This window comes from Malurus melanocephalus, unplaced genomic scaffold (genome assembly GCF_030028575.1).
Source record: "Malurus melanocephalus ecotype Western Australia unplaced genomic scaffold, MMel_1.1 scaffold_207, whole genome shotgun sequence".
In the NCBI taxonomy this organism is placed as follows: Eukaryota; Metazoa; Chordata; class Aves; order Passeriformes; family Maluridae; genus Malurus; species Malurus melanocephalus.
The window spans coordinates 673,925-699,438 of record NW_026623439.1 but is presented as its reverse complement, the minus strand read 5'-3'; the positions used below and the strand labels follow the sequence as shown (position 1 = coordinate 699,438).

Below are 25,514 nucleotides of genomic sequence, written 5' to 3'. Positions count from 1 at the left end.
AAAAAAAAATTGGCTGATAGAAACCCCAGCCAGCAGTAAAAAAAAAAAAAAAAAAAAAAAAAATAAAAAAAAAAAAAAAAAAAAAAAAAAAAAAGAGGGAAAAGATACTAAAACGGATTTCATTTTTCCCAAGACTGTGAGTGAACCCCTTAACAGCCCTACAGCAATTTGGAAATGGGCTGTGGAAAAGCTCAGTCCCTCTGCAGGGATTCCCTAGCTGTGCATCCCTATTTTCTGTCCCTTTGGCCATGGAAAGCAGAGCTTAGATTTCCCCTGTGGAGTAAGAAAGGCCTCCAGCTCTGTAATTCCCACCTCAAAACATTGTCTGGAAAGTTTAACAGAGCTCCTGGGTGTGGTGATTCCCAGGTGAGGCTCCAATGACTCAGCAGCTCCTATTCCAGCCCCATCCCTGGGAAATTCCAAGTTATTCCCTCTCATTTCCACAGTGGAAAGATTTGGATGGGTTTGCTTTGCTTTTGCCCTGGGACTTGCCCATGCAGGCTCAAGCTCTGCTGAATCCTGTAATTGTAGATGACAGAGAGAAAATGCTGATTTTGGGTGGTAAGGCTGTATCTGCTCGTGTTGGAATTGTATTTCTCTTGGAATTGTTTGGAGAGCACACCCCTAAAATATGTTCTTTCTTTGTCCCTCTGAAGATGGCAGCTTCTGATGGAGTCCAGGAGAGCATTCCAGTGACTGTCAACATCGTGGTGATCGATGCAAATGACAATACCCCGACCTTCTCCAACATTTCCTACAATGTCAAGATCTATACGGACATGAGGCCTGGGGAGGGTGTTATAAAGGTAATTTCAGGGCTTTTACTACCTTTGCTAATTCATTTTTTGTTACAGTACGTGGCCTTGCTCATACAAATTGGAAATGCACCAGAAACCAGCTACAAATGAAATTTGTGTATCTGCATCCACTGCATTAATTAATTATCTATGAAAAATTGCTAAGACTAAATGTCAGGCCTGTCTTAGCTGTAGAGCTGAAGCTCAGAGCTTTAGAGCTCCTTCCTCCAAAGTTTCACAGAAACATCTCAGCTTCTCAAAAGAAACAGAGAACATTGAGATAAAACATTTTGGGAGAACAGGTAAGCAGTGGAGTAGGAGGACATAACCAGGGATATTTGTCCGTGCCAGAAAACCTCCTGGTTTTTACAAGTTGTTTGTCTGTAGAGCAAATGAGCAATGAAAAATGGGTTGAACACAGGCTCAGAGAGAAGCAGTTTCAATTACATTTTGCCGGCATTGATTTATGTTTTAGTGCAAGGCTGGAGGTGAATCCTGGAATTAATGGAAAATGTCTTTTTTTTTGGGTAATTCTCCCAAGATCTCAGCCCTGCTCCAAAAGCTGCCAGTCCAGGTGGATGAGAAGACAAGGTGCCATTGGTGGCATTTCAGAATGGCTGAAGGCAGTGGGAATATTGGGAAAATAAAATTAATCAGCTGACTGAGGTAGAAAATGCCATTTTCTGAACCAGAACCAGGAATTAATTTGAGGGCAACAGAGATTTAGCAAGATGAGGAGAGGATTCAGTGTCCATGCTAGCCTCTGCCCCTCTTGAGCTGGACTTGGTATTATTCTTGTCCCCTCATCAATTTGGGCTACAAGTCCTTAGAAACCATCCCAAGGGAGAGCCACAGGGGCATTTCCAGCAAGATTTGAGGGAAAAACAGAAGTTGGAAGCAGATTTAAATGCCTTCAAGTGCTGCACAAGGCTGTGTGGAAACAAGACAGCCAATGCTGTTGTCCTGAAGGAGCCGGGGAGGCAAAAAAATGATGCTAAAAGAGATTTCTGCTGGGTAGAAGGGAAGTTTTCTACTCAGAGTTGGCCTGGAGGATGCTCTGAGCTGCGCTGATGACAGCTGAGATGGAGCAGAGCAGCTCCTGGGCTTGTCTAAAGCTGCTGCAGTGTTTCTGTGCTCATAGGGAGCGTGCTGCTCCAGCTCTCAGACACATCCTGCTGCTGCTGCTGCTGCTGCTGCTGCAAACGTGCTCCCAGCCTGGAGGCATCCAGAGAGCATGGGGACACATTTCTTAGGAAAATGGAGAAATAAAATAACCAGAACAGGTTATTTGGCAAAGGGAAAAATGGGGAAGTTGGGCTTTTAGCTCACCTCTGTTAAAAAATTAGAATTCTGAGAGTGAGGTTTTCCCAAATCCAGCCTTCTGTCTGCACAGTCAGCATGTGGCTGCTTCCAGGTTTTCCAAGTTTATGAAGTGGTCAGAGGGGGAAGGTAGAAAATGCTAGAAGAGGAGTTGTTTTTCAACTCATCTCACATTGCCAGATAGTCTGAGTTTATAAATTACTTGGCTCAAAAAAAAGCTGGGGTCAGGTCTTTGGATTTCAGTGGCCTGGCACCTGCTGTGCTATTTGGGAGGTTACTCATTCTTTACATAAAAAATACCCATTTTTTGTGTACAGATGATATATATAAAAAGAGTTCATCTATATAAAGATTTTATAAAGACTTTCTCAAAAGCCAAACTGGCCTTTATTTCCCATTTTTTGAGCAACAACCCAGCGATTTCAAGGGTGCTCATCCTGTTCCTTGCATGGGGAGCAAACTCACCTTGTCCTCAACCTCATCCCTGAGGTTTTGCTCCTTTGGGATCCTCTGCTAGCAGAGGATGCTCAGCTGTGACAGTTCCAAGAGGAGAATTAGTCCATGAAACCACTTCTTCTGATCAGAGGAATTGGGTTAGAAAAAGAACACTGACCTCAGAGAGCCTGGACAGCCTAATAACCATTTATAATAATCAGACTGATTTTCTGCCTCTTGGTTTTTATTATGCCCAGGATAATATTCTTCTATTTCTTGTCCTTTTTTTTTCCAGAGTACAGTTGAATGAAAAGGTACAAATAAAATGGACTAATAACCCCAGCTGGGGGTTTCTTGCTGCCCCATTTTGTGGGACATTTTTTTGATTTTACTCCTGAAAAAAAAACCCCAGAGCATAAGTTTTAAAGTTACTTTTGTTTGCTGTCTGGTACACTCTTAAAAAAATAAAGGAAATAAAAAAATTCTTAGGTTCTGCTTTAAAAGAACCACAAATAGCAGGAAAATATATTAATTACAAGCAGAATCAAACTTTTTCCCCATTTTTTCCTTTCTGACACGATGGTTAGACCAAGGAGCTTCCTTTCTTTCCCTATTACCTTCCTGAGAAGTGAGAAAAACAGATTTTCTTTCAACTGTCTTCTTTCAGAACTTGTGAAATAGTTTCAGGCTTTGGTTGAGGAGAGTAAAGTCAAGTTCAAATATCAGTTTTGTTCCTTTCAGCCTGAAAACATCTCATCTGATTTTTCCTTCTCCTTTCACAGGTATTTTATTGTGCTCTCTGAGAGTTTCTCAATTGAGAAATCTGTCCTTTAAAACAGTTAAATGTGGTAAATAACTGTCACTAGAAAGATTATTTAATAGTAAACCTAGTGAACTACTTAATTGCGGTTTTTTTTTTTTTTGTTATTGTATTTTTGCTGCCCAGTTTTCCACTTTGTCAATTAGGTCACCTTGGGACTTCTCTTCCCCAGGCTGAACAATCCCAATTTTGCTCTTCTTACTCACCAAAACAACCTTCCTCAATTTATCCATGTGACTTAATTTCTCCCTACTTTCCTGGCACTGTGGCATTACCCACATTCAAAGGTCCTCTTCCCAGAACAATTAAATAACTTCCTGGTGGAAAATGGACCAGGATTCATTAAATTATGCAGGGGATCAGTGCCCTGTTCCCCACTGAAAACATTCTCTCTGACAGCACCAGTGCAAGGTCATTTTTAGAGGTCCTGCTCCAGTTTGATGAAGATAATAAGAAAGTGTTTTAACCTACTCAGAGATCATTATATTTGATTGGTTCAGGTTCAGGAATTTCCCCATCCCAGTCCTGGAATTATTCCATCACACTGAACCAGTTGAAGGCTGCTGGTAAAGCTGGTCATCCTTTTGTCTGTCCAGGGCCAGGTGACCACAAGGGTTGCTGTGAAAAATTTGCAAGTCAAACATTGCAGCCCAGTTTCCTCCAGTTATGAATTGAGTCTGAGCTGGGTTTATATCAAAACCAAGATGTGTCTTTGTAAAACTTACGGCCATCCTTCTAAATCTCCTTTCCCTCCCTAGAAAAACACTTTTAAATCTCCCTTTCCCCTCAAGAAAACCAATCCTAAACCTCGTTTTCTTCCCAAGAAAACCACTCCTAAATCCCCTTCTCCTCCCAAGGAAACCAGTTCTAAATCTCCTTTTTTTTTTCCCCCAAAAAACTGATCCTAAATCTCCCTCCCAAGAAAAACAATCCTAAATCTTATTTTTCCCTCCAAGACAACCACTCCTCAATCTCCATTTCCTCCCAACAAAACCACTTCCAAATCTCCTTTTCCTTCTAAGAAAGCCACTTTTAAGTATTCTTTTGCTCCAAGAAAACCACTTTAAATTTTCTTCTCTCCCAAGAAAACCACTCCTTGCAGCAGAATTCACACCTATTTTGCCAGACTTTCATTTCATTAAATGTTGAGGCAACAGAGCTGGTCCTGCTGGATACAGTTTTTGAGGAGAGTAAAAGAAACCTTGGTTTGCTCTTCTCCCTGGATATTTCAGCCCCTGTTTCTCAAATCTTATTAACTATGGAGTTTTATCAGGCTGGGATAGCTGGAGATGGGATTTTTGGAATCATACATTATGGCAGCAGCTACACTTTAATTCTCTTTAATCCCAGGTTTGATTCCTGGTTTTGCCCCCAAAATGTTTTTCAAATCACTTATCTTTCCAAGCATTCTGTATTTGTAGATTTAATTAACCTTCTTAATCTTCATGCCTGTGTAGTCAATTAATTTTCCTTTTTCATGTCATCACAGTAAAAACTGGCCTGGTTCCAAATCCTGCCATTAAATCCTCAGGACCTTATAAATTGCATAAAGGCTTTTTTTTTGTGTGTGTGTGTGTGTATTACTTTTGAAGTTCAGCACAGTTACAGCTGTGTCACGTGGGTGGATAATTATTCTCTCCAAAGTTAATTAAAACACCCAGCTATGTATAGAAGCTATAGAATGAGTGGTTAAATTGCACTTTTCATGGGAGGGCTTATTCAGAATTCCAAAAAAATATATAGAATGAGGTAGATAAAAAAATCCCATGCCCAAATATTAATTTGGTTTTTTAAATTTCTAAGAGGACGTGACCTCTGCTCCATGATTTTTGGGGCATTTCAAGGATTTATTCCATGTTTAATATAAAATGTGTCCCCAACTGCTCTAGGAGATGAATTAAGATTTGCTGTTAAAGCTGTTGTGGGTTTAGTTCTTGGTTTGGAGAATATTTATGACTTTCTACACGGAATTATGTATTTCCTTGAGCCTGTGTGCATAAAGGATTGACATCATTTTAGAAAGCAATTAGATCCCTGAGTTTTTCTGTGGCAGTGTCCAAGGCCAGGTTGGATGGGCCTCGGAGCAGCCTGGTCTAGGTTGGAGATATCTCTGCCCATGGAACTGGATGAGCTTTAAGGCTCCTTCCTACCCAAATCATTCCAGGATTCCATGATTCACATCCTCCTCTTGGTGCTTGATATGCTATGCAAAGGGGATTAACTTAAATCCTACAGCTTTGAGGTTTATTCTTGTTTTAGTGACAAGGTTTGGTTTCTGCTCTTCCGGTTCTTCAGCCATCCTTGGGCAAACGTGGTGTCCAAAAGACAGTTTTGGGTGCTGTTTTGGCACTTGCAGGTGGTGGTTTCCAGGTGCAGGTGGTAGTTTGGCAGTTTTGGGTGCTGTTTTGGCAGTTTGGGGTGTTGGTTTGGCAGTTTTGGGTGCTGATTTGATAATTTTAGGTGTTTCTTTGGCAGTTCTGGGTGCTGGTTAGACAGTTTTGGGTGCTGATTTGGCAGTTTTGGGTGCTGATTTGACAGGTATTTCTTTGGCAGTTTTGGGTGGCGGTTTGACAGCTTTGGGTGCTGATTTAGCAGTTTTGGGTGGAGGTTTGACAGTTTTAGATGGTGGTTTGCAGTTTCAGGTGGTAGTTTGACCGTTTTGGGTGGCAGTTTGACAGTTTTAGGTGTTTCTTTGGTACTTTTGGGTTCTGGTTTGGCACTTTTGGCCTCTGGGATGTTTCAGTGCTGCTCAGACCACCTAATGTCATTCCTTGTGCTGTTTGAGGGAATGTTATCCTACAGAATGAAAAGCCAGCTGAGGAACCTGGGGATTAGCAAAACAGTTCCTAAAGGAAAAACAGACAACAAGGCCAAGTTGGACAGGATTTGGAGCAACCTGGAATAGTGAGAGGTGTCCCTGCCCATGGCAGGGGTGGAATGGGATGGGCTGTAAGGTCCTTCCAGCCAAAACCACTCTGGGATTCTATTCCATGATTCACTAAAAGCAAGTATCTTGCCTGAGCTCTCATTCCTGGACGAGCGTGTGTTTGATTTATCTTGAAACACTACAGGAAAGGGACAAACCCACTGCATTTCCCAGGGGGAAGAGGAGAACCCCCTCATTTCATTCCATTCACCAACAGCATTTAGGTCTAATACCAGGATTTAGATTTTTCTCAGTGGGATTTAAAGACAATGTGGCACTTGGGAACATTGGTCAGTGGTAGCCTTGGTAATTCTGGGTTAATGGTTGGACTTGATGATCTTAGAGGGCTTTCCCAGCCTGAATGATTCCATGATTCCAAGCGTGTATCCATATGGGAACAGCTGCCATTTCCCTTCCAATCAGCTGCCATAGCAGTAAGTGCATTAATTAATGCAATTAATAAAAAGGTTGCTCTCCAGGGCTTGGAATGCCAGGATGTGAGACTTCCTGGGTTACCAAGGCTGTCATCTGGAAAAATGGAGAGAGGGATGGAAAATAAATAAATACAATCCTTTAAGTGGAGAGAGGGATGGGAAAGAAAGAAACAGATAGAACCCTCTCATTACTAATGCTACCCAAAAAGCATCTTCTCGCTTCTGCCTTTATAGAAAGTCTTAAAAACTCCAACCCACAGAGAATAAACTCTTAATTAGGTTTTCTTAATTTGTATCTTTAAATAATTGGCTTGCATTCTTTAGCAAACAGTTTTTCTCTGCTTCATGGTGTTCTTACACCTATTACCCTTAATTTCAGCTGTATCTTTGTCATGCAGCACTCAGAAATTCCTGCACGTGTTCCAGATGTTTGAGTTCCCCTCTCCGCTTCCCGAGCCACATTCCCAGAGGTGGCTCCCTGTTGACCCCATGGCTTTGCCTTGCAGCTGACAGCTTTGGATGCAGATGAAGGGGACAATGGCCTGGTGGTGTACGAGATCCTGGCGGGGAGTCAGGGACACTTCGTCATCGACGCTCGCACTGGCCTCATCACCGTGGCTCCCGAGGTGCTGCTGGAGGTGGGGCGCTCCTATGCCCTCACGGTCCGAGCCTCTGACAGTGCTCCCCCCACGCAGAGAAGGTAATTAATGCATCTTCTAACGAGCCTCAAGCCTTGTTAACCCAGCAGCTCAGCAGGAACACCCGCCCCACACCCCCAGGGCTGTCATCCCCATTGCTGGGATACAATTCTGTGCCTCCTGTTTGGAGTAAGGGTTGCCTTTGGTTAAAGCAACGCGGTAGAATTCTTGCCCTTTGTGGTCCTTAATGATGTTTTCCCTACAGTGCTGGGTTTTCCCAGTTTAATTTGGTAGCCAAGGACTGTTTAAAAGTGTAAAAGTTCCCGGTTGTGCTGTCTCTGTGCGTGCGTGTTCATTCACTGAGAAGGGATGGAAGGAAGAAAGCCAGTGAGAGGGGAGATATTTTTTTGTTCAGAAAACACACAAAAGATCCCAAGTAATGGGTTGCTGAGCTGAAGACCCTCTCCGGGTGTAGCGTGTGCAGTGTCCCCACTAAGACCCAAACTCCCAAGGGCAGAATGTTTCTGTTTTCCCCCAGCTGATAAAGAAGAGGAGGCTGCAAATTTAGGGTTTAGGCAGGGGATGGAAAACCGTCATCATGTTAAAGGTGGCCTTTTAACTTGAACCATTCTATGATCTACACATGCAGCAAAGGTATCAAGCCCTGCTTACCTGTTTCTGCATGTCCTAAATGTGGCAGTTGTGCCAAAATGCCATTTCATGAAGGTGCAAGGGGAGCAAAAAATCTCATTTTCTGATAATGTGACAACTTTCTTGTCCAAAGAGCAGGACAGATAGGAGCATGAATTTCCAGCATTTAAATCTCCCACAACTGTGACATGAAAACCTCTTCTTCAGATGGGAAACATAAGAAGGAAAGAAAACACAAGGGGGGGGATTTCAATACCGGGATTTTCCTCAGGTCCTGCTGCCTCTATCATGTCTCCAAGAAAGCAGCTCGTGCTGTTGTGCACATATTTTATAATTACTGTTCCATTCAGATTGTTAAGTTGTTCATAAAATCAACATCTGGTAAAAGTGTCCTGGCTGAATTTCAATCTCCTTTCCCTTCTGCTTGCTTTTTGGATAAGCTCTCTCTCAAGGCTGGTAGCAGGCTGCTGGTAGTGCAGAGGAGAAGATTGAGGACAATTATGCATTTATTTTGTGTAGTGCTTTAAAGTGAAGGCCAAAAACCAGAAATTCCTCTTCAGAGAGTTTGAGATCCCCATGGTTGTGACCCCACACTACAGCTCTGATTGCCATCAGCTCCTTTTGTGCCAGAGAAAACTTTATGCATCTCAAAATATGTATTTCTAAGGATGGATGTTGGGAGCCTGTGCTTCTGTTGCCTTGATGGCCAGTTTTTAATGACACAGACATGGTTAAGGCGATAAAAGGGTTTTGCCTCGGTTTTTGGGATCCCAGGTGCACAACTTGATGGCAGAATGCACACCCGTGTATAGCACAAATTTTATAGATATCAGGAATTAGCATATCTATCTAGGATTCCCCAATAAGAAATTTCACAAATGCAGTAATGTCCCCCTATTCTAATGAATCCCCCCCAGATGAGGCCAGAGCCCAGTTTACACAGGATGTTCTGGACAGAAGGCTTCACCCAAGGCTGAGCTCGGGTTTAAGATAGCACAGGGCACACTGACTCCTTCCTGAGGATATTTGGTCTCTGCCCAGCAGAACTCCAAAACTAAGCTGGAATATCAGGCTACAGGAATGACAAGCATGCAAAGCTAAAGGGTACAGGATGGTGCATAGAGGGTACAGCAAGTGTAAAAAGGAAAACCAAAAATCATCAGGCATCACTTCCTCCTCTGAAAATGTCTTCAAGGCAAAAAAAGAAGTGGAAAACTCTTGCCAGGATTTTAATAACTTATAAAATAATTATAAAATAATTGATTAATAATTAAGAACTACTATTTTGTTATGGTAGAGAATATTAATAATTTTTATTTATTATTATGAATAGTTGTCAGTTATTTGGGATAGGGATTCAGTGCAGCTGAAGGGTTTGCCAGGGATTTCTAGCCTCCTGCATTGCCACTGCTCTGAAATGGGATTTATTGCTCTGAAATAGGATTTATTGCTCTGAAATGGGATTTATTGCTCTGAAATGGGCATTATTGACACACAGCAGTGCAGCAGCCTCACAGAAAGCTGCGTGCATCGTTTCTCCCAGCATTACCCTCTCTGCCAACATTCCCTGCTCCCTCTTTTCCCAGGAAAGGGAGCAAACTGTCTGCCAGCAGGGATGCTCCAGAGGTGGCTGTTGTGCATGGCAGGAGCAGTTCCCAGCTGGGGATTTGTGCTGCTCTGGCAGAGGACACAGCGCTGGGAGCTGTTTGTCTGGGGAGTGTGCTGCTGTCTCACTGCTCTGTTTTGGAAGAACACCACTCTGGGCTACTTTGGGGAAGTTCTGGAGCTTTTCTTCCTGTTCATCTGTCAGCCTGCTTTCTTTTTGATCCAGAAGGAAAAATATATCCTGGAGCTTTCAAAGGAAGAAAGAAAGGCTGCTAGAGCCCAAGAATACACAGTGTGAAAGGCAGCCATTGTGGGTTGCCTCATGGGTTGGATTTATTGATTCTGACTGGTTTTGCCTTACTGGTTTCACCTGGTTTTGCCTGGTTCTGACTGGTTTCTCCACCGTTGCACTACAGGAGCTCCATCACCACCGTTTACATCGAGGTGCTGCCTCCCAACAACCAGAGTCCCCCMCGCTTCCCACAGCCCATGTACAGCCTGGAGGTCAGCGAGGCCATGAGGGTCGGAGCTGTTCTGTTGAACCTGCAGGTACAGAGGCTTCCCTGCATTCCCTGGCATTCCCTGAAACCTTCACCACACCCTGAAACCTTCCCACTGTTTGTGTCCATGCCATGCACAAGCCAGTCCATGCATAAAGGGCAGTTTCTAGGGATTAATTATTTAATTCTCATCAACAGCCCCATTTGAGGTAGAGTATATAGAAATGGCTATTTCTGTAGCTTCTTTTTTTTTTTTTTTTTTTTGTTTTAAATATGGCAAAAGGTGCTTCAGGCTGCAAATGGCACTGTCCAGAGAAGCTGTGGCTGCCCCTGGATCCCTGGCAGTGCCCAAGGCCAGGCTGGACATTGGGGCTGGGAGCAGCCTGGGACAGTGGGAGGTGTCCCTGCCCACAGCTGGGGGTGGAACAAGTTGATCTTCAAAGTCCCTTCCCACCCAAACCATTCTGGGATTCTGGGATGACTGTATTAGAAAATAACCCCATGAGTGGCTGAAAATTTGACCAGCCCGTGATTCCTTGTGTTAAAATCTCTCCCTACATTTGCCAGATCAGAGGAGCTTCAGTGCCTCATTCATGGGGGATTTCAGCGTGATTTTTGGCAATTTGCCTTCCTTAGCCTATCATCTTTGAGAAATGCCTGAGAGATTTCTTCCCCTTGGTGTGTAACAGCAGGCTGGGAGGGGGCGGAGGTCCCAGTGCTGCCAGGGCCAGGATCGGGGGACCTTGTGCACTGGGATCAGGGATCATGGAGCAGATTCTGGCCAAGTCCAGGAGCAGGAACCTTCCTCATCCTCATGCACCAGCAGCAGACCTCCCCTGGTCAGGATGGTGGTCAAAAAATCACTTTTCTCCTCCCTTATTTACTGTTCCTTATTTCCTGCATCGTGTTCTGCCCGAAAACCAGCTGTACAAACAGAGAGATGAACAGCAACTCTTTCTGAAAGATTTGTTTTGAGGGATCAGGAACTTAACGCTGTGTTCGGCAGGAGGGAAATAAAGGAGCTCTCATGGACTCCCTGAAGCAGGTGGATGGGAAAGCTCCCACCAAAATGGTTTCCTGCTGAAAGATTGGGATTTTTCCGGCCGGTTACACTGGTATGGTGCTGAGGGAGGATGGCTCATTTAGCTCTGTGCTGCCAATTAACTGCTGGCACAGCTGTGGCGCCTGTGGGGAGTGATGGAAGGGCCAAACTTTTCATAAATGTTCTCTTGCCCGGTGGGAGACACAGGGCTTTGGAAGCCCCAAGAAGAAGAGCAGCCAGGAGCATGCTGAGAAATAGGAACATTTGTGACAGGTGCTGGAAGCTGTGGCTGAAGGATTTTGGGAGGCAGAAAACCTCTGGGTAGGCTTTAGTATGGAAGGATTTGAGGGGATTTAAATGTGGTTGGAAAGTGAAGCTCCAGTGGAATAATCTGCTTTGATGTTTCACTCAATCCCAAACAGCCCCTTCTGTGCTGGCCCAGCTGTGGCACCCCGAGGGCTGTGTCCAGTTCAGGATCCTCCAGCCAGAGAGCCCCGGAGGGGCTGGAGTGTGTCCAGGGCAGGGAGCAGAGCTGGGAAGGGGGTCCTGGAGCCCCAGGAGAGGCTGAGGGAGCTGGGAAAGGGGCTCAGCCTGGAGCAAAGGAGGCTCTGGGGGGACCTTGTGGCTCTGCACAACTCCCTGACAGGAGGGGACAGCCGGGGGGGTCGGGCTCTGCTCCAGGGAACAGGGACAGGACAAGGGGAAACGGCCTCAGGCTGGGCCAGGGGAGGCTCAGGGTGGACATCAGCAGGAATTTCTGCATGGAAAGGGTGCTCAGGCCTTGGCAGGGGCTGCCCAGGGAGCTTTGGAGTGCCCATCCCTGGAGGTGTCCMAGGAAGGGCTGGAGGTGGCACTCAGAGCTCTGGGCTGGGGACAAGGTGGGCACTGGGCACATCAGCCCGGACTCCATGGGCTGGGAGGGCTTTTTCAGCCTCAGGAATCCTGGGACTTATGAAAAATAGTTGATTGTAAATCCTAAATATGCTTGGCCTCAGCTTTGGGTGTTCATCCAGCACTGTATGTCTCGTAGGGCTGGTGGTCCTGAACCTGAAATGCGGAAGCGGGAGAGGGACCCTTTACAAGGCCTTGAGGGACAGGACACAGGGAATGACTTCCCTGAGGGCAGGGACAGATGGGACATTGGGCAGGAATTGTTCCCTGGGAGGGTGGGCAGGCCCTGGCACAGGGTACCCAGAGAAGCTGTGGCTGCCCCTGGATCCCTGGCAGTGTCCAAGGCCAGGCTGGACATTGGGGCTGGGAGCAGCCTGGGACAGTGGGAGGTGTCCCTGCCCCTGGAAAAGGTGGAATGGGATGGAATTTTAGGTCCCTTCCAACCCAATTCCAAGTCCAGCTCCCTCATCCTGCATTCAAAACCCATCTGTATGAAAGGACATCTTCTGTGTGTCGCATCTTTCTGTTTTCATCTTCCTTTGTTCCCTGATGTGTAAAATCCACCAAGACAATTTAAATGCTCCTAAACTGAGTATTTCAGATGACAAATCCTGGGGTGCCTTTTCCAGATAACAGAAAGTTCCCAATTAAACACCTTGGTTTGATTTTTGTGGAATTCTAGCAGTGCCTTAAGAGATTTCCTCTACTCCATTGTAATACGAAATATCACCGGGCCTGAAATACTGAACTGTAAATTTTCACACTGATGTGTCTTTTCCTGAGTCATATCAATCCAATCCGTGCTTGGGCTGGTGCAGGTTAAGAAATTATGCTTTTACACATCTCTGTTAGTAATAATTTGGTAGTGTTGCATACAGCAGGAGGGTTGGATAATCCTGGAGCAAGCCTGCAAAATTGTTCAAGTATTCCCAAATAACCAAATCTGAAGATCTGCAAAACATCAGGGCTGGTAACAATGCAAATGCAGCTGCTTTACATTTGCCATTTAGAGTCTGGAAAAATAAAATTCACTTTTTTCTTGTCCATTAAAATTTCTTATACCGATGATGGAGGGGTTTATTTCTTTCTTATCCTCTTATTTACTTTCCTACGCACCCGGTTGGTCTTGACTGGTGTTTTAATTAACAACATTTTAGATTAATGCAATATTAAACGATCTCCACTGCATTAATTTGTAAATAAAGCTCAGAGTTTATTGCATGCCTGGGAGGCATTTACGGCTTCATGTTCTGCCAGCCATTATTAATTAAAACATGCAAATGTTATCGTTTTTCTGAGAGTCTGGAGAATAAATAGGGCTGTTAGCAGAGTCCGGTTCTGTGCTGAACAAGGAGTTGACATGGAATTGTTGTGTGCAATTTAAGGAATCACTCTATGCCATTGATCTGGAAAAGATTAGGAATAGGTTGCTCTTCTCCCTTGCCCCCAGTGGTTTTTTTTTTTTTTTTTTTTCTGTATTTTTTTTTTTTTTTTTTTTTTTTCTGTATGTAAGAACTTCCTGTTCTTTGCTTTTCAAGAAAACAGGAGTTTTTGAAAGTAATTATGAACTTCTCCCCCATTGTTTTTTTTTTCTTAAGCAATTGGATTGAAAGGTGAATTTTCTTTGGGGATAAGGAGAAAACAAAATCCGCTACAGCTAGTCTTTGATTTCCTGGCTTTCTGAGAGCCCCCTGACTTGTTTTGAGTGAGTGCAGCCCATAACAATTCCCTGAGATAAATCAGTGTGAAGAGAGGGCAGGATGCCCTGTGGGGAAGTTAAAGGAGGACAAAGGGCTAAAGACAGGATTAGCAAGGGGATTTTGGTGCTTTAGGATCAAGGACAGTCCCCAGAGATGGCAGCTCCTCACATTTACTGCCTCCAGTGTTTGTAGCATTTTGTGTTCTTGGCTCAGATCCTTACTGTTCATATCCTCAGGCCAAGGAGATCCAAACTCCAGCCACACCTCCCGTCACTCAGTGCCACCTATAGATTTTATAAGCAGTTTTCCCGATTTTCCCAGTCTGCTGTTGATGGTGTGGATGGGGATACTGATGAGTGCTGGAAGATCTTTACACACCAGTGCAGAACTGGGTCAGTACTAACAGTTCTAACCCACTGCTGCCTGGCCTTAATTTTGATGATGGGTTTAATTCTTGCTTAATCCCACCTTCCACTGGGAGACCATGTTGTCAAAACTTCTTTAAGAAAAAGCCCCATCAAACAGTGGGAAAAGCCCTCCCCATGGCTCAGCTGCTGTATTGATCTATAGCTTCTGCCCTGGGAGCTGTTGTCCATTGGAAAATCAGATTAAATTGCTTCAACATCCTGCTGTTCTGGAGAAATTTAGCTCTGTGTTATCCACCTCTGCATTGGCATTGCAGGGAATTCACAAATGTAATTTGGAGATCTGTGGGTTTCTGGGAATGGCGCTCCACCTGCCTGGTCTGTGATTTCCTCGCTCATTCCTCCACAAAAGATGCACCTTGTGCTGGCTCTCCAGCAAATTTTGTCCCCTGGGAGTGCTCAAAGAAAACCTCTGCTGGCTTTGAGATGAGCCCTTTTTATATAACAGGATGGGCTTCAGCAGGCTTGTACTCCAGCAACTGATTTACAGCTGCTCTGTTCATGAACATCTGCTCTGCCTGACTCTTGCCCAGCTCACACCTGAAGTTTTGTGCCAGGTAATTTAGTTTGGAGCTGGAACAGAAGCAGTTTTACCTCTTTGACCTTCTCAACATCATCCCTTCTGCTTTTCAAACCTCCTCAGGTTCCTTCTGTGGCTTAAACATTTCCGTCATCTTTTGGGTTCTCTCAAACTGTTCCTCTTCCAGTTTTGCCTTGACGTTTTCTGACTTAGTCCCTATCCAATTCTTCTTTCTCTTTGTGCATGTCCTCTCCATCTGACATAGCCCCAGTTTTTTATTTGCTTAAGTCAGGTTGTTTTCTTGCTGCATTCCCTGCTTTGCCTGCACATGGAAATGGTTTGTGCTTATGCTCTGAATTTTGGGGGGTGCTTGAGTTGGGTTATTTGTTATTTTTTCTGAGTTTTTTATCTTAAAAACTGCTTTTTGGCTGGTCAGCTCAAAGCTACACAACGCTTGATTGTGGTCCACAGCAACAACCTGACAGGAGCAAAGTGGGGGTTGACCTCTTAGAGCATCACATGGCCCCAGGAGAGACATCAAAAGTAGCTTATTCAACTTCTGAAGTTTTTTTGCCACCTAATAGGTGGAATATGGTTTTGGTGCTGGTAACATTTATTCTTAGAGGTTTCACCCCACAAAAAGCAAATTATTGTGGAGGGTGAATACTGCAGTTGGGGCTCACTGGAGCATAAACCAAAGATTTGGGATTCTGGTAAAATAACAGAAAGTGGGATCTGGAACAGAACTGGAAATGAGGAATGGGAAGAAAGGAAACCAAGAGTTCAGTTTAATCAGTCTGGAGCTGCAGAAAAACAGAAGTGAATGATTAAAGCCTGAATTTCATACTCCTGCTGCTGGATATAGCTGTATTTTGATAATTAGATAATTACTCATAATTAATAGTGATTAACAACCCTGTATTCAGGATATTGTCATTTCTGTGTAGTATAAGAACTCTGATGTGCTCCAGCTTTATCTTGAGTAGCCCATCAATAACCAGAGTTGCCTTAGAAACAGGGATTGGTGTCATCCCTGTGGGAAACTTTCCTAAACCTTAATTCCCCAGTTTCCACATGGAAGGGAAGAAAAGAAGCTTTTGCCACTGACTTGATTTCATCCTCTTTTTTCCTTCCCTAAAGGCTTTCGATAGAGAGGGCGACCCCATCAAATACCTCATTCAGAATGGAGATCCTCAACAAGTTTTTAATCTCTCTCAAAGGTAAGTGGGAAACCCTTAGGAAAAAAAATACTTGGAACTTGTCAGTGCAGGGAATGTGAGAGCTGCAAGGAAGGGTTTGTGCTCAGACACCTTCAGCTGCTCCTTCCAGGGGCTCTCAGCCATCTGTGAGAGTTCTAGGAGCTGAATTGCACTCTGGGGGTTGGCACTGGGCACTGTTGATTTATTTTAAACACTTCAGGTAGGGAGAGCTCACTGAGGTGGAAAGATTCCATTGAAAAGAGTGGCCAGGGATTAATTAAAATCCTTTTACCTGTCAGCTTCTGACTAATGACAGGGACAATTTCTGCTTTAATTCCCTGGCTTCTTCTGGTTTAGCCTGTAGTGAAAAGCCTTTTGAGCAGTGTTTAAAAATTGTGTTTTCCTTAAATTGAATTCCAACAAACAGAGTGAGAAAGAGAGGGTTTTTATTACGAAATTATAAATGCCAGATTGGTCTGGGCCTGGCCTACCACCCTTTTTCTTATTTTACCTATTATGAGGCATTATTTTCATGTTGTCAGTTATTATTTGCAATCCAAAGTATCCTTTTCCTTGCAGAAGGAAAGGAGAAGGTGAGCTGACTTCCCACAGCAAATGATGAGACAAAAGTAACCAGGATTATTTATGGTGCAAAATAATCCTAATTTGGTGAGAGGGAGAGATTGTGAACCTAAACACCCAAACCTCCTGAGATAAATTTGGATGGTCTAGCTGAGCTCTGGCTGATAAATTCATGGAGCAGCAAATCCTTCAGGAATGAAGCCTTGAAGATCCCAGGAGGTTCTGGTGCTGCCATCCACCAGGACTGACAAAGGCTTGGCAGGAGAGGGAAGGAACAGTTTGGAGAGGGGACCGTTTCCTTCCCTGGGGAGGCCAGAGCAGGGATTGATGTTGGGCAGCTGGTGTTATCCATGGCTTGGGATTAGAGTTTTGTAGGGATTCCTGCCCAAGTGATGGAAGTAAGCCTCTCCTTGACATGGAGTAACTCAGCCTGACCTCCTCTGGCACCTTTAGAACTTGGATCATCTACAAGAGCTAAACAGAGATGCTCCAAAGAGGGGTTACAGTGGTAATAAAACAGGATTTGTTGATTTAGAAGGTGAATAATCCCACCTGGCTACAGAGAGAGACTCCTACGAGGAGATATAGTGTCAGTAAAGAAGAATTTGTTGACTTAGAACATAAAGAATCCCACCTGGTTACAAGAGAGATGCTCCACAACGGGGGTTACAGCAGTAGTTAGCACCATTTGTTGATTTGACCCTGAAAAATCCCACCTGGCTACACAAAAGATGCTCTGAAGAGGGGTTACAGTATTAGTAGAGCACCATTTTTGCTTAAAACATTAACAATTCCACCTGGCTACACAAGAGATACTCTAAAAGGGGGTTACAGTGTCAGTAAAGCACCGTTTGTGAGTTGAGAAGGTGGAATAATCCTACTTGGCTTCAAGAGAGATGCTCCAAAGAGGTGTTACAGTGGTAGTAAAGCAACATTTGTTGATTTTGAAGGGAAATAATTCAACCTGGCTATGTAAGAGATGCTCCAAAGAGGGGTTACAGTGGTAGTAAAGCAACATTTGTTGATTTTGAAGGGAAATAATTCAACCTGGCTATGTAAGAGATGCTCCAAAGAGGGGTTACAGTGGTAGTAAAGCAACATTTGTTGATTTTGAAGGGAAATAATTCAACCTGGCTATGTAAGAGATGCTCCAAAGAGGGGTTACAGTGGTAGTAAAGCAACATTTGTTGATTTTGAAGGGAAATAATTCAACCTGGCTATGTAAGAGATGCTCCAAAGAGGGGTTACAGTGGTAGTAAAGTAACATTTGTTGATTTTAACCTGAGTAATCCAACCTGGCTACACAAGAGATGATCCAAAGGGGATCTGTAGGTTAAGAAGGTGAATAATCCCACCTGGCTACAATGCTCCAAATAGGGATTACAGTGATAGTAAAGTGACACTTTTCCACTTTAAGCATGAATAATCCCACCTGGCTACACAAGAGCTGCTTCCAAGGGGTCACTCAGTGAGTTTTTGTTTCACCAGCCCCTGCTTATCCCAGCACCCTTCACACCACACCATAAAATTCCTGGCAGTTCTCCAGACCAGAGAGGCTTAAAAAACCTGTGGAAATCCAGGCCAGCTTCTGGCATGAAGATCCCCTGGAATCCGGATCCATATGTTGTCCAGCTTGGGATGAGAGCAGGGTGGCCATACCCAGAAGCAAGCAGTTCAAGGGGGCATGGGAATGAATTCCCAGCTGAATTCCTCCTGTATCCACCATGCCCATCCCCTGACCCCCCAGCCTCACAGCCCCCACAAATCTGAGCATGTTTGGGGTGCTCCTGGCCCCTCCTGGAAAAAAAAGGAGAGTTCCTTGAAGTGTTTTCCTCTTGGAAAACGTTTTGGGCCAAGTTTCCTTCAGCCTTTTGCCTTCTTCTTTCCTGGATTCTGAAATGTGTTATCGATTAAAGGAGAATGATATTAAATAAGACATCTTTAGTGGGAGTGCTGTAAGGCTGCAGGAATTTATCTCAATTTTAGGTATGTGAAGGCCAAGGCAGAGCCATGATCAGGATTCCCTCTCCCTTTTTCTGGATAATCCAGCCTGGATTTCCTTCCTTTTCCAGGTTTTCCTTCCTGGATTATCCAGCTAATTCCTGTGTAATTCCTTCCTGGCAGCACAAGGATTGGATATTCCTGCTTTTACATCTCCCTACTCCATCTTTTTCCTCCTCAGTCTGAGGATTGTGTGATGGTTTTGCTCCTTCTTCTCTGGCACAAAAACCTGAGAACCATCTCTGCTAATTCCATACCTCCTTATGTTCCCTGGAAGAGTGAGGATGGAAAGCTGGAGTGTTACAGGAATTAGAATCCTGAATGAAAACACAGGGATTTTGATAATTTTGGATATAGAATTTAGGATCTTTCTAATTTAGGATGTTGATAATTTAGTCTGTCTTCTGACTGAGGTTCATCTATTGAAAGAGATAGCAAAGTGTAATTTTTCCAGTGGTAGGAAGGAGATAAAAAAGAGGATCTGGTAGAAAATATTGGAGAAGTGCACATGGATTTATGCAGGTCAGTGTTTGATGTCAGTAGTTTATTCTCAGCTCCACTTTGATTTATATTTTTAATTATTAATTTATCACTGAAGTATTTTATGTGTTATTTACTCCTTCGTCCCCTAAATTTTTTTTTTATTGTAAATTCTTGGACAAATGCTGAAAAACAGGTATTTCTATACAAAAAAAAATCTATATTTAATTTATTAAATATATTTCTTTATATTCATATAATTATATATTATGGATGATTGATTTGCTATCTTGTGGCCTTCTCTGTCTGCTAAACTAAGAATTTTCCATACTCTAATTAAAGTCTTAATCAAATTAGGATTAGTAACCCAATGACACTAATCAAGTATTTAAAATTGCAGATATATTTTAATACCTTCATATTGGTAGATACAAAATATGAATCATGCCCTTTATTTGATGCATATATGGAATTTTAACATTTGTCTGTGTATAATCATACAAATATCCATGCACATGTATTTTAATGATATATAGCTATTATATTTATAGTTATAATAACTATGGCTATATACATAGTAGTGTAATACATATAACAACTGTAGCTATACATTTTTAATAATAATATGGGTTAATTAAAATATATAAATATAATTTTAATAGTAATAATATGTGATTATATTAAACATTTATAGAATTATTTCTATTTAATAATAATATGTGGTTCTGTATTAAAAAATATAAATATATATGCAGAAACTCTCTCAGGTCTGTCCCTTTTCATAGTGTTGCACTTTGCCCTTTCTCTTTGGAGCATCATTTCTCCTGGAAAAGGAATTTTCAGCATCTGGAATCCTACCCAGGAAAGGAGGATGAGGGTGCTGGAGGTTCCATTCTCCTCTGTCCAGGATCCAAGATATGTCAGCTTCATATTAAAGGGTTAAAAACCATTCACAAAATTAATTTCCCACTGGTTTTTGCTAACTTCCAGGGAAGTATTTCAGATCAACCATTTCTGAAGGATGCTCAACAGGACACAAACCCAAGTTTTCCTTGGATAGCCACAAGGCAGATTGACTGGAGCATCTGAAATATTCCCCACCGCCTTTCAATCCTGGGGGAGAATTGTGCTCCCACTCACAGTTTCCACCAGGTTTTGTGGTATTTATTGGAAGGAACAGCTTGCCAGGAAATACTGGGATTTGTTGGGAAAAAGGCTTGGCTTGGAACCAGTTTGCTGGTATCGTCTTCGAGAGTAGGAAGTTAGAGCAGGAACCCCGCAGAAATTTATAACTTTGAGAAAAGAAACACTGTTAGGTCCAGGTATAGCATATCCAAGTGTTCTGGAGAAGTCCAGCCAGGGACGCCTTCTGGTTTGGTGGGAATTTGTGACTTCGTTTGGATTTTCCATTTTAATAAAACCTGTGCCCAAGTCACTGTTCATGCTCTGGGTCCTGAATATTGCATGTGGGTGCAGCCAATAAAATTCAAAGCTGTGCCTGATCCCTGCTCGTATCTGATCCATCCATTGGCAATGGAATAATGCATGGGAAGGTACGGGATCTCCAGATCCCAGCTGGTGTGGATTTTGGGCTATAAAATCTTGTGCTGTTCCATTTTCCTTAAGACATTTGGTGGGATTCCATGGGTGAAGCTGCCCGGGATCACTGTCACCCTGGATCCAGAGCTGTTAAATACTCTGTAGATTTAGGAGGCATGTCACTTGGTCACAGCCTTGCCCGGGTTCCAACAGGCACCAAAATCCTGGGAATGAAATGTGCAGCTTTGGGGCAGCTCAGGGCTCTGGTGCCAGCACAGTTAAGCTGAGTTCAACTTCCTGAGGCAGGATTATCCACACTGGGCCTTCCTTATCCTTCCTGACACAAAAGTAATGACTCCCTGGTGGCATCTTGTCCCACTGGGAGGCTTCCAGACATCTGCAGGAGGAAATTAGATCCAAAATTCTCGATACGTTATTTATCAGTTGTTACAGGAATTTGCAATGTTTTCAAATATGGTTTTACTTTTTAACTCTTCCTTTGTTGTTCTTTAAAATGGACAATAATCCAATATCCTGATTCCCTGGCAGTGCCCAAGGCCAGTTGGGATGGAGCTTGGGGCACCCTGGAGTAGTGGGAGGTGTCCCTACTCATGGCAGAGGGTGGAACTGGATGAGATTTAAGGTCCCTCCCAGCCAAAACCATTCTGGGATTCATTTTCCACAGCCTTTGTGCCTACAGCAATATTCAATTATTAGGGGGTGTTTGCAGCTCTTACTCTGAAGTTACACCATGTGTAGCTGTCYCCAGTGGCCTCTCCCTAAGGAGACTCACCCTGAACTCTGTGTGTTCTATTCCCAGGGTTTCCTGCTCAATCCTGCCGGCTATTGGGACTCCTCAGTGATTGCCATTCTCTCTTCTCATTTATTGCAGTACTAATAGTAAAAATACTAAATAAAAAGGTTTGGATGATTCAATAAATAGCTAAAGTGCAGCAGGAGCACATCAGGGTGCTGTGTTCAGTGCAGCTCATGTTTTTATAATCTCACTAAGGCGATATTTAAATCCAGGATTATTCCTCGTATCTGAGTGGAAAGCATCAGCAATTGGCTCCTGGTTTTTATCAGCCTACAAGCTCCAAAGCTTGGTGGGAGCTCAGGTGCTCTCCCAGCTGTCCTCTAACATGTCCTGGTTGTGTTTTATTCCCAGCTCCGGCTTGCTGGCCTTGGCAAAGCCCTTGGACAGGGAGAGCACCGACCGCTACATCCTCATCGTCACCGCCTCGGACGGCAGACCCGATGGGGTGAGTGTCCTTTCATGGATCTTGGCCAAGAATATCTGAAATCTGGGGCAGTTTTCCTTTGGCTGGTGTGGGTGAAGCCCAGTGGGTCACTGCCTCGGATCGTGCTTTGTGTGATTCCTCGGCAGCCAAGGTTTTGTGGATTCACCGATGTTCATCTTCTGTTTCTTCTCTGTGCTCTTCAATACCTGCTCCTCTTCTTCCCTTTCCCAGATGTGGGAAGCTGTATCAGTGATCTGTACTTTATCCAGCCCTTTTCCCACAACTGACTGTCCAGCCTTCCAAAAAAGTCTGAAAAAGGGCCACTTCTCTTAAAAAAAAAACAGCATTTTTTTATCAGGAGTTATATCCAAGTCTTACATGTTTGCATTGCTCCATGACCCCACAACCAACCCTACAAACTGCTGCTACATTTGTGTTTAGTATAAAAAAATGGTGGTATTTTCAATTTCCATACTGTAAAATTGTGAACTATTTAAGGTTATGTGTTTATTGACCAAGCAGAGGCAATGGAATTACTTTTCCTGAAAGTTTGGAGCTGGACTGTGCAAAGTACATGGGAGTGCAGCAGCTCTTCCATAGATTAGCAGCACAGATGGAAGAGAAATCTCTGCATATCTGACCTTGTGTACAAGGGCAGATCTAAAATAATACCTCCAATAATTAATAAATAACAGGGTTAATATTTTGGAAGGCTTTGAGATTGAAACAGAGACATCTCTGGCACCTTGCTATGGAGTGATCATGAAATTTCTGGGATCTGGGTCTGTGATCATCATGGCAGAATTAAATCTCTTGTATTTTTCCTAACTCATGCTCATTTTAGCTTCTTCACTTTATAGGCTTTGCCTTCCTGCTCAGGATTGAGTCAGAATTTTTCCCCCACACCCCAAAATATGGAGGAAGTTTACAGCTTTTATACCATTCAGTGGCAGCATGGAGTATTATAACAGAGTCTATGCCTTTTCCATGAAAAATCTGATTACAGCTTTCATGAAAATTCATCTTAATATTTGTGGGTGTGTTCCTCTTAAACTGCTCCCCCAGCTGTGAGTTCAGTTGTTTTGATCTCCAACGTCCACCTGGGGAATCTGAGGATGTGAATAAGGAATTTCTGTGTTGGTTCAGCCTGTGTTACACTCCTCAAATACTCTCTAGGGTGTAAAAAAAAAAAAAAAGGACTGAAAAGATCCTTACTCTTCCTTTCATCTAGGGAGAGATTAATTTGCTTTGCCCCAGGATTAAGTGACCAGCAGATTAATTCTAGCACTCAGAAGTTGATAGTTGGGGCTTTGAAAGGCAATCCTGCTAATCATGGCATGCTGCTTAGCAGGAAATAGTTGTTATGTGAGCTGAGAGAGGATGTTTGAAGCTCAGCTCTGGAAAAATCACCCCAAATAAACCATGGAGGGCTCCTTTAGAGCTGTCTGTCTGCTCTAACAGACTGTGCTGTTGAACACCTCTTGGAAGTTCTTGTTACTCGCTGCAACAACAAAATCCACTCAACAAATCCAGCCCCTGCTCTCTTATTATCTCCTTTCCTCCCTCAATCCAATTGGATTTTTTTCCCCTGGAGTTTTGCAGCTGCAGGTGTGTGGCAATGGTTCTCAGGGTGAAACACGGGTACACTGTAGCCTGAGCCTGTTTCCCCTCCCCAATTTGGGGTCTTTGTCACTGTTCCTCACCTGGCTGGAGCTGCTGTCTGCTGTTCATATTTTCTGTCACTGGTAGGGCACCTTCCTCCTTAAAACTGTCCAGCAGCAGGACTCAGTTGTCCAAAGCTTCTGGTGCCAGCACCTGGAGAGGGTTCTGAATTGGGCTTGCCAGGATTACAAATAAAGTTGGATAAGCTCCTTGGCCTTTATTTTACAAACAAATGGATGAAACAGGGCAGCTCAACCAAGCCATTAAATCCCCAGGCTTTTTCCATGCCAGGAAACTGTGGGTGTGACTGATTTGCCAGGCTTCCCAATGTCTTTGCTCAATTCCCTTGATTTGCAGCTCTTCTGGATGTACTCCCTGCTGTCTGACAGGCTTCTCCTGGAGGAGGGTCAGGACTCACTCACAGCTCCTGGCTGCTGCCGTGCAAACCCTTCTGAGGGCTTTTTCCAAGCAGTCAGTGCCATTTCACTGAGGAATTTTGCTTTCTAACTAATTTTTATTGGGAAGCAACAGTGCCTTTTCAGGAAAAAGAAAGATTCCTTACAACTGCAAACCCACTGCTCCCCAAGCTCACTCACCTGCTCCTTGTCATCCAGCCCCACTTCTGTGAGCAACTCCTTTAGTGCCTGCAGAAAACCAGTGATGACACCTGGATGCTTTGTTGCAGTTTGCCTAAAATCCCCAAATTATTTCCCCAGGCAGATACAATGTCATTTTAATCCCATTAACATATTTTAGCTGGTAACATACCCAGCCTGATCCCTTTCCAGCCAATATGAAACCAGCTATTCGAGTCAAGCCTGCTTACAGTCAGCTTTTGAGTTTTATTTGCTGTATTTTCTTGTTTCTTTAAAATTTGAAAGACATTCAAAGGAAAAAGACTTTACTGCTTTTTTGTTGCTATTATTGTGGGGGTTTGGTTTGGGGTTTTTTGTTTGGTTGGTTTTTTTTCAATTAGATGTGGTGATTTGAGCCTGCTCTGTCCCTGCCCTTCTCACTTCTCCCATGGACGGGGAAGGAAATTATCAGGAAAGACTCAGGAGCTGAGATAAGGACGGGGGAGATCCCTCACTGAATGTTGTCATGTGCAAAACAACTTGGGGAAATCCATTGATTTTATTACCACAAAATCAGGGCAGGATAATGGGAAGTAAAACAAATCTTAAAAATGCCTTCCCACGACCTCTGACTCCTTCCTGGGCTCTCCCCTTGCCCTCCAGTGATACACGGAGACAGGAATCAGGGTCTGTGTTTCTTGTGCTGCTGCTTTTGGGGTGAGTGAGGGGTTTTAATTTTGGGAGCTTTCCCTTGGGGTTTGATTTTGGTGTTTTGACAGTTTTTCTCTTTGTTGCCTCTCCAGGCTTATTGGGATTTTTTTTTTCTTATTGGTGTAATTATTGACAAGCTCCAGAATTACCCTTCCCTTCACCTCAGGGTTTTTTCTCCTAAATTTCTTTGCAGACCAGCTGGGCTTTTCTTCTTTATAGCTTGGAGAGGTGGAGAGGGTTGGGAGACACTTCTTTTTAACTCCTCATGGAAGGAAAGAAGGTCTGAAAATAGAATCATGGAATTGTTGGCTCTGTGACCACTGAAGTATAATTTCCTAGAGTGTAATATCAATAAATCCTGATATGTAGACCAGTAGCATTATTTACCATTCCTTTTTTGATCATCAAATAAAGGCTTTTCCTCCAATTTTATTATTTGCAAACCAATTATCTCTCAATGTGACAGGTTTGTCTTCAAGTTTGTCCAAATTAATAAACTTGCTCAACATCAGAGCTAAGAATGTTTCCTTTCCAAGGCATAGAATGCTCTCATCAATTCTCAACTTCAATTTAAATGGCAGGGCACAAATAAAATAAGAATAATATGCAATTTCCTTCAGATTTATCATCCATTACATTTCTCAGGGCCTGGCATGCTTAGGATATGTGCAGGCAATGTAAATTTTAAAATTATTGCTTAGGGAAGAATTATCTATGTAAGAACTGTTTAGGGGGCCCTAAGAAAGCTATAAATTGCTGCTGTGGATCTTTTGTTTGAGTTATGTTTATTATAAAATTGGAATAAGCAGGGCTTGCTTCA

The 25,514-nt window shown here is 43.4% G+C and overlaps 1 protein-coding gene across 1 annotated transcript in view; it reads left to right on the top strand.

Moving 5' to 3' along the window:
* The window catches only part of PCDH15 (protocadherin related 15), a 456,551-nt gene that overhangs the window by 329,857 nt on the left and 101,180 nt on the right, over positions 1-25,514 (top strand). Inside the window, exons 15-19 of the mRNA XM_057373749.1 lie at positions 657-806; positions 7,239-7,432; positions 10,043-10,175; positions 15,845-15,924; positions 21,674-21,767. Coding sequence (XP_057229732.1) covers positions 657-806; positions 7,239-7,432; positions 10,043-10,175; positions 15,845-15,924; positions 21,674-21,767 — 651 coding nt within the window. The remainder of the gene's footprint in view (positions 1-656; positions 807-7,238; positions 7,433-10,042; positions 10,176-15,844; positions 15,925-21,673; positions 21,768-25,514) is intronic.